Source organism: Nicotiana sylvestris, chromosome 4, assembly GCF_000393655.2.
Source record: "Nicotiana sylvestris chromosome 4, ASM39365v2, whole genome shotgun sequence".
In the NCBI taxonomy this organism is placed as follows: Eukaryota; Viridiplantae; Streptophyta; class Magnoliopsida; order Solanales; family Solanaceae; genus Nicotiana; species Nicotiana sylvestris.
The window spans coordinates 1,491,650-1,502,916 of record NC_091060.1 but is presented as its reverse complement, the minus strand read 5'-3'; the positions used below and the strand labels follow the sequence as shown (position 1 = coordinate 1,502,916).

Below are 11,267 nucleotides of genomic sequence, written 5' to 3'. Positions count from 1 at the left end.
TATCGTCCTCAATCCCTTGTTAAGTTACATATAAGAAGGGCAAAAGGGGAAGTGGCATTTGAACCAGAAGACCAAATTACTAGAACCAATACTCAAATTTTTCTCCAATGGAAAATATGAACACATGCACAGTATAAACTAAAACTAAATAAGAGTATATTCATACAACAACAACAATAACAACAACAACAACAACAACAACAACTCAGTATAATCCCACTTAGTGGGGTCTGGGGAGGGTAGTGTGTACGCAGACCTTACCCCTACACTGGGGTAGAGAGGCTGTTTCCAAATAGACCCCCGGCATCCTTCCCTCCAAGAACTTCCCACCTTGCTCTTGGAGAGACTCGAACTCACAACCTCTTGGTTGGAAATAGGAGTATATTCATATGCCAATTTAATTTGGTCTTTTCCTGTTTAATACCACTAAATCAAACCATATACATATTGATTTGATATCTAGCTTACATTTGATTTTTCGATTTTTCTGAACTCCCCTATGTTTGATTTTTCATGAATTTTTGGTGGCTTTCATTTACCAAATCGTAGTCAAACTCTATTATTTAATTGAGCACGACGTGATCTGCTAGTCGCTATCCTTAAAAAAACAAGTGAAATTTCTTGCCTAACTCCAAGTAAATGCACAAGTTAAAAATGCCAGAGACTACGGATAAAATATCCCCTAATTTTTATTGTTCATGAGGTTTTGCCTAGAGAGATTTCGAACCTTTATCGTGTGCGGATTTACATATAGTTTAATGTTATTTTTGAGGACGAAGAGAATGCCGGACGAGTAGAGGTGGAGTATGGTGGTCCCGTTGTACAAGAACAAAGGTGATATCCAGAGTTGCAACAACTATAGGGGTATCAAATTATTGAGTCATACCATGAAAGTTTGGGAGAGGGTAGTAGAAGCGAGGGTGAGGAGGACGGTGTCTATATCAGACAACCAGTTCGGGTTCATGTCGGGTCGTTCTACCACGGAAGTTATCCACCTTACGAGGAGATTGGTGGAACAGTACAGGGATAGGAAGAAGGATCTACACATGATGTTTATTGATCTGGAGAAAGCGTATGACAAGGTTCCTAGGGAGGTTCTCTGGAGATGCCTAGAGGTTAAAGGTGTGTCGATTGCTTACATTAGGGTGATTAAGGACATGTATGATGGAACTAAGACTCAGGTTAGGACAGTGGGAGGCGGCTCCAAGCATTTTCCGGTTGTTATGGGGTTACACCAAGGATCTGCGCTCAGCCCTTTCTTGTTTGCTCTGATGATGGACGCACCGACACACTATGTTCAAGGAGAGTTGTCATGATGTATGTTATTCGCTAATAACATTGTTTTGATTGACGAGACGCGGAGTGACGTTAACGAGAGGCTGGAGGTTTGGAGACAGGCCCTTGAGGCTAAGGGTTTCAAGTTGAGCAGGATGAAAACGGAATATCTTCAATGCAAGTTTAGTGCTGAGCCGAGCCGAGCTGAGGGAAGCGGGCATGGACGTGAGGTTTGGATCGCAGTTCATTTCTAAGAGAGGCAGTTTCAAGTACCTTGAGTCGGTTATCCTGGGGAGATCGGCAAGGACGTTACACACCATATAAGGGTAGGGTGGATGAAATGGAGGTTAGCATCTGGAGTCTTGTGTGACAATAAAAGTGCCTCCGCTACTCAAAGGCAAGTTTTATAGAGCGGTGGTTAGGCCGGCCATGTTGTATGGGGCAGAGTGTTTTCCAGTTAAGAACTCACATACCCAGAAGATGAAAGTAGCAGAAATAAGGATGTTGAGGTAGATGTGCGGGCACACTAGGATGGATAAGATTAGGAATGACGATATTCGGGAGAAGGTGGGCATGACTCCTATTGATGACAAGATGCAAGAGGCAAGGCTCAGATGGTTCGGGCACGTACAGAGGAGGAGGTGCGAGCAATTGGCGTTGGTGGGTACGAGGAGGTAGAGGGCGGCCTAAGAAGAATTGGGGAGAGGTGATCAAGCGGGATATGGCGAGACTTCAGATCTCTGAAGACATGACACTCGATAGGAAGTTGTGGAGGTCGAGCATTAAGGTTGTAGATTATGAGGTAATTGAACATATTTAGTCTACTAGTGTGAGACTAGGCTGATAGGATTTAGTTTTAGACAGCTAGTGGTCAGTGTTGTGTTACACTACTCTTCCATTTTCATAGTGTCGGGCCTTATTTAGTGGTTATTATTTCTACTTTCCATCTATTCACTTGCTCTTGTGATGTTGTTACTATTTCCATGATTTTTTGTTGATGGTACTGATATATTGTCTGTTTTCGTCTTCTTGAGCCGAGGGTCTATCGGAAACAAAATTTCTACCCCATCGGGTAGAGGTAAGATCTGTGTACATACTACCCTCCCCAGACCCCACTTGTGAGATTATATTGGGTCGTTGTTGTTGTTGTGTTGTTGGATTTACATATTGTCGTGTTGCGTTCTTATCACTAAACCAAAGCTCTAGTGGCAAATGGAAAAACAGTAGTATCAAAATAACAAATCATAAAACTGATATTACAAAACGCTGTATCTACTATTAAGCACTGCATAAGGCTGGCTATTACAAGATACTAATATCTCAATCCAACCAACTAAAGATATATTACAAACCCAACAATCAGAAGCATATTGTCTCAAAAATAACAAGTACGAGAGGAAATTAAAGGTCATATTCATAACAAACTGACCATTGCAACGTGAAATTTACATGTCTCTAAGCAATGAGGAAAGGCAAAACAGTTAGCATGAAGGAATCATAAGTGAATGTCGCCGAGCCAGAATATGTAGTATCCTTCTCCTTGAATTTCTCTGTCAATCCCTGCATATATACAAGACTCAGTGAGAACCGAGTTACTAAATACTCCCTCCGTTTTATTTTATGCGAGACTGTTTGATTGAAGATAGAGGTTAAGAAAGATTAGAAGACTTATGATCTAACATATGCCAAGACGGCCTTTTTGTGGCTATAAAAATATGTCTTTTTGGAACAGACTAAAAAAGAAAGAGTGTCGCATATATAGTATAAAATAGAGGGAGTATAATTGTTAGACACAGCTCAAAGAATATGTTCAACACCAAAGAACTGTAGCTTACCTTAACAGTGAGGCAGCACCTAAATCAAGCCCATGGAACAAAGGAGAAAACACTAAAGTTAGTAAAAGAGAGCCAGAAAAATCAGATGTTAGAAAAGTGATGAAACCATTTGCATTATTGGGGAAACATACTCAATGAAGTTATCATATTCAATGGCTTTATTCTTTCCACCAGTTTTGTCAAACTTGGAAACCAGCAACTCCAGAACAGGACCATATACAGCATATCCCAAGCTATGTAAGGCTTCTCTTAATTCAGATGAATCAATTTTTCCACTCTTATCTCTGTCAAATCTCTCAAAAATTGCCTACATAAATAAGAAGCTTCAATAAAACAGCACATAAAGAAAATACGCCCCCAGGGGTGGTAAAAGTGCAGCACGTGATGTGTCAGTTAGGAGCATGTAAGGGGTTCAATTTATTCGAACCCTGACAAAGTTAAAAGTCTGATATTTAAGTGAAGAAGGATAGAGGGACGTGTCCATTATCCACTGAATCCACGAACCATATGCCACTGACCATCAGAGATTTCTCGATCATAAAAAGAAAGATAGCATATAAAGAAACACATCTCTCAAATTTGAGAAAAAAGAAATACACAAAGGTGACAATGAGAAATTCTGCTTCAACTTACCCTCCAGTTTTGAAGACTATAGAAGACTGCAGTGAATTCTTTGGGACCTGTTTCCATACAAAAAGGTTTGATCATCAATAATAATGAAATTGAATACATTATCCAGTCTTACTAATTTTTCAAAAGAATGCTTGATCAACCAGAACAAATGATACCTCTTGATTAACACTTAAATATTGGAAACTTTTTCTTTTTTGATAAATCTCAAGTATTGGAGACCTTGGAACAGAATTATGGGAATTCTGAAACTCCTTCATTGAAGTTATAGAAATTAAGTAATCTGCTTGCTTAAAATTTTCCTACTAAGATTAACATGAGTTTAACTTTTATATTTATATATATATTTATATATATATATGCACAGACAGTTTAAAAAAGATTCACACTATTAAGTCAAGATAACTATGGAACTAATACAACAACAATAACTATGTTTCAATCCAAATAAGGTCAGCGACATGAATCTGCACTGATCATGTTTCTCCATTTAACTACATTTCAGGCCAAAAACTAATAATCTAAAAAATTAGGCAAACAATCTGCTACAATAGGCTTTAATTACATTAATAATGTAATAACTCCTTACAATGTCAATGAGTTAAATCCGACCATCATATATGTGCAAGGTGTAAATGAACTTTGTTTCGAAGGGAAGCCTTGGAGCAACCGTAAATTGTCTCCATGTTGATCTATGGGTCACGGGTTTGGGCCGCCACTAAAGCTTATTAGGATAGATTGTCTACCTCAACATCCTTTGGGGTGGGCCCTTCCCCGACCCTGCGTAAATACGGATGCTTTGTGCATTGGTTTTTTTTTTTTTTTAAGGAACTTTGCTTAATTACAACTTCACAACAGCGTGTGAAATGATTACTGGCTTTAACTAAGACATTCTTGGCACCAATGACACCAAATCTAGGCCAAGCAAAGAAGAGAGCTTTTTATTTAATTGCTTTATTTATTATTATCATAATTATTTTGCATCAGAAAGAAATACAGTTACTTATCATTAAAGAAAACAAGGTTTAACTATGGAAGAAATGTCACTATAGTAAGCAGAAAGCAGTTGAATTCAAGACAATCAGATGGCCAAACAAGGATTGTGGATTAGCAAACAAAGTCTTCTTTTTCAATTCTATAAAATTATGTTTAGTCAACACGCGTTTACATGACCCCACTAATGGCCAGGCTAAGTAACTATAGAAAAAACTAATTTATTATTAAATATGATAATCTTACTACCAATATTTATCCCAAAGACACGTTCTTTAACTAGCCCATTCCAAATCAATAAAAACTGAAGATAGTAATATAAAAATAAACACTTTAAAGTTAGGCCAAATATATAAACAGTCCTTAAACTTGACCCTTTTTTCCATTTAGACATCTGAACTAAACCTTGTTCTTATTGAAGACTTAATTTATGCTGAAAATGTGTCTATTGAGCACATAATTGACCACCTCTCCCAACAATAAAGTGAGTGAGTCTCAAACGTCTGACATGGCAAAAAACCCATGAAAATCTTTTTTTTATAAACTTCTTTAATGGAGTAATATTTTCCTGGAATCTCTCATCCCTCCCTCCCTTCGTTTTCTCCTTGTCGCCGCCCTCATCCACTAAAAGACAATTAAACTAAGTCATCAGAGGTTTTATAATTTTTTACTTTGCCATCATGTATGCAAGTTTATTACTACGAGTAATTAGATGTATTTGGTGAAAGAAATACAAAATTATGCTAAGGGGAATATGGAAACACAAAATTGAAACCCAGCTAATTCCAATTCCTCAAAGTTTAAGATTAAGAATCAATTCAAACCATAAATCGGCACAATCACTTCGAAGAACCCTACTTTTTCCGTCAAAATACTTAGATATTGTACCTGTTGTTTATGTGTGAATTTGATCATAGACAAATAGAACAAGATTTAAGAGAGGGAGAGAGAGAGAGAGAGAAAGTTGTTGAATTTAATTTGATAGAATCAAGATATTTGCTTTATGGTGTGCTTCTCTTTTGGAATATGGTGATGGATGTGGCGGAACGGCAGCGGAGAGGTGGTGGTTCTGGTCGTGAAAATGACTGTCAAGGGAAGGAGGGGATGAAAGACAATAAAAAAATAAAAACTTCGGTCCTTCACGCTCTCTATTGAAGTGAAGTGCACGCATGCTACCATGTCAGTAGCGTGTGTTCAATTGGCACACTTAAACTCAAGTTCAGGTGTTTAATAGGAACCAGTTCAGGTGTCTAAATGAAAAAAATGACCAAGATACACTGATCGTGTAAAATATTTATATACTTTCAAACTCATTTGAAAAAGCAACTAGCAAAGAAGAAAAAATGTACCAATTTTTCTGAGATTGGTATTGGTGAAGAGATACATAAGAAGATGAACAGTTCTCAATCCAAAGCTCTGATTATACGAAGACAGCGCCTTTTGCAGCTCCTTATCATCAATAAACCCACTACCATCCTGATCAGCCATTTGGAAACATGATATCACATTCGGGTCAGTTCCGGGCGGGAAAATGGATGGCGTTAGAGTCGAAAACGGGTTGTTTGACCCGGAAGGACCGGCCGAGTGTGGTGGCGGAGCTTGGTAACCGCTGTAAGGGGCGGAGGACGGTGGAATATTGTCTTTTGGAGGTTTATTTGGGTCGCCGTAGGGAGAGTGGCTTTGTGGTGGAGCACCGTAGGGTGGAGCTGAAGACGGTGGTGTACCGCCGTATGGGGCGGAGGAGGGGTGTCCTTGTGGTGGTGCACTGCCGTATGGGGCGGAGGAGTACGGCTGAGACGGTGGTGGTGGTTGGCCGTAACCGTAACCGGAGGGGTTGTGAGGATAACCGGACATTTTTTCTATAAGCAATATTTTTGAAAAAGATGGCGGATTTAGCTTTATATAATGGGGGAGTGAAGTATATAAGTCATGGAGTTGGATATAATTACGAAACTGTCACTCCAATACTTTCTTAGATTCTTTGTCTAAGGGGGACGAGGGGTATGGTGTAAAAAAAATGACAGTTCGGTGCTCTAAGCTTTTACTATGTGCGCAATTTGAGGTAGGGTCGGACCTTGTACTCAATCTTACCTTGTATTTTTATAAGAGGTTGTTTCCACGGCTCTAGTCCATGACCTTTTGGTTACATGACAGCTACTTTAATTACCAATTACATCAACGCTACCCTTCACAAGGGTGTGGGATAATTTTTTTACAAATTGACTAAGGCAGTATAGTGCACGAAACATCTCGTTATTCATGCAGGGACGGGATCGCATTCTAAGAGAGTGATGTAGGCAACATACTCTAATACGAGTTCGAAAAAGAATCGTCTTCAAAGGGGTGTGATATAGACAACATACTTTAATGCGGGCTCGAAAAAAGATTGTCTTCGGGGGATTGTACTATAGCCAACTTACCATAACAGTGGTTGATTACATAGCTCGAACACTTAACTTTACTGTTTTTCTACAAATTGAGTGGTACCTTAATACATGAAGGGCGAATCATAATGTGGGGTTACGCGGATAATTACGCGCTAACTTGATGAAATGGACACGTGCAAAGATGTACTAAAGTCAACTCTAATATTTATTGTCGAATTTCCGTACCACGTCAACTTTAACAATTGAGTTTTTGTAAAATTATTTTTTATATCACTTTTTTTATATGTTATTTCTTTTTGCTTCAATTTTTTTTATCATCTTATGTTGTTGTTATAGCTCGTTATTAGAGGTGGCCTAAAAATTTTTACGCGACAGGAACAATATTCTATTCCGGTGATCCCTCACTATAACACTTATGTTCGCCTCTACTCGTTATTACTGGTTCCTTTTCGTTTTTCGAGCCTAGAGTTTATCAGAAATAACTTCTCTATTTTCACGAGGTAGGGATAAGGTCTACGTACGTACGTACTATCCATACCCCATTTTGTGAAATTACATTGCGTTTGTCATTATTGTCTGGGTATTCATATCAATTTACACACATCTAAAATTTATTTAAACTAGTCAAACTTAGAAGTTCAAGTTCTCAAGGTAAATCTGCTCGATAGGTACACTTTGAGTGTTGTAATTGAAATCCAAATTGTTAATTCATACCTTAACAATAGTGAACTGAGACTTTTCAATTGAGATTTTAAGCACCAAAAAAAAAAAAAAAAAAAAAAAGAACAAGTAGATAATAGATAGGAGAAAAAGAGTCTTAAGCGATGTCATATTTAAAGAAGTAAAAATAATATTTTTGACATTGCTTTAACCTCGATACATCCGCTCAGGTGTAAACCTTATATTTAAAGATACATTTCCTCCCTCTTGATTGGTGAATTCATCTTGAATCATATTTGGTTATAGTATATGTGAGCACGTGATTTTTGTCTTACGCGACAATCGCTCCAAAAGAAATAAAAAATAATAACAAATAGTCCTGCTGTACAATTTTTGGATTTTACGTGGCACTTTGTTAATTATTTATGATTTTTGTCCATTTTTATTTTATTAAAACAAAATACAAAAAAAATGTATGTGTCATGCGTAGTTGGAACCGTAATCCGGTTATTAAAAAGAAAAATCATAAATAGGCATCTTTGTCCGTGATTTTTGTTCTGTTTGATTTTACCTGCTTTAAATATTTTAATATACGTGTGCAAATAATTGTATTAAGTGTTTATTTAATTTTAATTTGATTTACTTAGGTTTTGTTTTTAAAATAAAAAATAATAATAAAAAAAAAAATAATAATAAGAGATAAGTGCAGAATTAGTTTGAAAATCAGTTTGGGCTGATTTTCGTTTTTAATTCAAAGCCCAAACAACCTAGCCCAAAAACCTGTGCTTGCCCCGGTCCGGACCAGCCTACTTCAAGGACGTCCAAACGACGTCGTAGTGGTTGAGTCTGATCTGAGCCGTTGATCTCTGAATGATCAACGGCCAAGATCTCACACCCCGTACCTACTAATAGACCCGACCCGTCTCACCCGGACCGACCCCAACCCTTTACCCTTGAAACGACACCGTTTCCCGTTAGTTGAAGGATCCTGGCCCTTCATCGTGTCTCATCCAACGGCCAGGATCCATCTATCCACTAACTATATAAACCTACAACCCTTTACCCCGCGCCCTAATCCAAACACCCCCTGCCTTAGGTCGTCTTCACCGGACCTCAGGCCTCCAAACCCTAGCCGCCCCTGTATTCTTCACTATGAAAGTCGGCGGCATGAACGCCGATGGCCTTCACCTTAACACCATAGGACCATCTCACCCCCCTGAACATGGATCTGTGGGCCGTTTAGTTCGAATCATCCTCTAGGTCCTCGAATCTTCATTTGAAGATTCGAGCAAAACTCGATCTACACCGATCTGCCCTAGATTCATACCAGACAATCACCGGACCCCCCTCGTGACCAAACCATGCTTGGTTTGGTCCGAATCTAACCAAGAAAGCCCAAAACCCAAATCTGCCCTCTAGAACCCTAGGTTTCCTCGTGCTTGTTCCGTGCCTGTTCGAACCAAGAGATTAGGGTCTAATGGACCTTAATCGAAGTGTTTCTCATTTGAGAAACATTTCGATTAAAGTCCGTTCAACCTTGAGAAAGGGTCTGTACAACACAAGCTGATTTTTTCTGTTTCTGCTTTCAAAGTTTAAGGTAAGTTTGTTTTCTCTTTGTTATTCAGTACGTGTGTGGTTTAAAGGTCTGTTCGTATTGGCCGAATGTCTTGTGTAATTTGTTGTCTTTGAATTTTTTACCAAATGTATCCTGTCCACCTTTCCTGAACCTATGTGTTTGATTAAAGGCCTTCTTCTATTCACTGATAACATGTATGTATGTATGTGCTGTGCAATTAGCTGAATTTCAAATTTGAACTGATTAACTGGTTCCTTGAGTACAATTCTGCTGGGTCAGTATGACTCGAGTCATGTGTTCGATACTATTAGACATCTAATTTTTGGCTACGATTGTACATGTTATGATTAATATAGTCGAGTCGACATGTGTCGTCAATTAGTTTCAGCTGCCTGAACAATAACAAATTGACTTGCTTCTGCTAAGCATTGCCTGAATCAATTAGGAACTGAGTTTAGTACTTATAATTGTTAATTTGAATCAGAAATGTAAAATGAATGTTTTGTTTAGTTACAGTTCTGAAATTGGAGGGCATGTGCACTTGTGCACGACATGTGCATTTGTGCACCACAGGTGCATTTGTGCACAGCCTGGGTCCTGCATAAAGGCTTTTTGATTTAAAATAGTTTGACAGCATATGCTGTCAGACTACATTCTGCTGCCCATACTCTACTTTAGTTTCAGAAATAATAAACATTACTCAAAAGTGAGTCTGCCGGGGAATATCATGGGGTTTGGTTTCATTTAATTGTTAAGTGGAAACTGAAAATAGGACAGCACATGGGAGGGGTGTTGTGATGGTCTAAAACAGGCTGTTAAAGGTTTGATTTGAGGCTTATAAAAGGGAAGGACTTCCATCAGTTTAAAGGGACCAAAAAAAAAAAAGATATACACACATAGACACAGATACACACACACAGACAGAGAAAAAGAGAATACACACAGAAAACTTAGTTTGGAGATTGAGAGTTGAAGTTCTGAAAAGCAGAAAACTGGAAAAGAACTCTGTTTGATAACATAGACACACAAAACTAGAAATTGCATTCTTCTTGGTGTCTTGATTTCAATGGTCTTGACCCGTTTGTCCAATACTGATTTCTTCTAAATCCAACTGAGTCTGCTGGTTGTTTGTTGGTTTACTCTGGGATTTGGTCTAGCTGGGATCTTGATTCTATTCCAATTATTTTGCTTGTTGTTGCTGCTGCTATTATGTTTCTTGCTGATGCTGATTTCCCTATCTTCTTCCTCTTCTCCTTTGCATTTTCAGTATTTCCAGGTACACATCTCGAGTCTCACATTGGTGTAGCTGATTGTAACATTGAAAAGCATGAATCGAAAGATCTGAAGATTATTTTTTTTATCATCTGTTGCCTTACTTATAGCTTTGCGAATATTGTTAAAGTTGTATAAATCCTTTAACTTGTAGCCTAATAGAGAATACATTAGTAAGTTTGTACTTAATTAATGTTTATTTGAAACTGTGACGTTTGATTCGTTTAGTAGCATACAGGATGTAAATATAACTCATGGAATGTGAAACTATTTGGTACAATTGTTAAAATTAAATTCACTCTTTCAGCATGCTTTGAATAAGTAGAGGCAAATGGCTGTTAAATCTAGCCAAATACAATACAGTTTTGAATCACCCAGTTTCGATTTCTTTAGGCAGTTTATAGGACTAGTTTTGAATATCATCGGTAGTATTCTTTAATAAGGAATTCTATTAACCCTGTTTAAGCAAGTTAACCTGAATTCGACTTAAAAATGTTTGTTCGGATTAAGTGGTGTATTTCGTCAGAATAAACGGATTTCTTTGTCAAATTAAAGCATTTTTCCATTGAGGTACAATGTTTTCTCAACTTTGTAAATAATTAACCATAAGAATCCGGATTAGGCCAAAGCATATAATTA

The 11,267-nt window shown here is 37.9% G+C and overlaps 2 protein-coding genes across 2 annotated transcripts; one reads left to right on the top strand and one right to left on the bottom strand.

Moving 5' to 3' along the window:
* The first annotated feature begins 962 nt into the window (after window positions 1–962).
* On the top strand, window positions 963–1,316 carry LOC138889103 (secreted RxLR effector protein 78-like). The gene has a single exon (XM_070171663.1). The coding sequence runs from the start codon at window positions 963–965 to the stop codon at window positions 1,314–1,316; it is 354 nt and encodes a 117-aa protein (XP_070027764.1).
* Window positions 1,317–2,502: 1,186 nt separating this feature from the next.
* On the bottom strand, window positions 2,503–6,613 carry LOC104215553 (calcium-binding protein CBP-like). The gene is made up of 5 exons (XM_009765378.2): window positions 6,083–6,613; window positions 3,744–3,790; window positions 3,242–3,417; window positions 3,111–3,129; window positions 2,503–2,835 (listed from the first exon to the last, which is right to left on the bottom strand). The coding sequence occupies exons 1-5, from the start codon at window positions 6,585–6,587 to the stop codon at window positions 2,731–2,733; spliced, it is 852 nt and encodes a 283-aa protein (XP_009763680.1). The 5' UTR covers window positions 6,588–6,613; the 3' UTR covers window positions 2,503–2,730.
* Window positions 6,614–11,267: the final 4,654 nt, after the last annotated feature.

Excerpts from the sequence above, each read along its gene's own strand:
- LOC138889103 (XM_070171663.1), top strand. The coding sequence starts at position 963 with ATGTCGGGTCGTTCTACCACGGAAGTTATCCACCTTACGAGGAGATTG.
- LOC104215553 (XM_009765378.2), bottom strand. The coding sequence starts at position 6,587 with ATGTCCGGTTATCCTCACAACCCCTCCGGTTACGGTTACGGCCAACCA. Across the intron at positions 3,791-6,082 it reads TACCAATCTCAGAAAAATTG|GTCCCAAAGAATTCACTGCA; the intron begins GTACATTTTTTC and ends GTATGGAAACAG. Across the intron at positions 3,418-3,743 it reads ATAGTCTTCAAAACTGGAGG|GCAATTTTTGAGAGATTTGA; the intron begins GTAAGTTGAAGC and ends TTATTTATGTAG.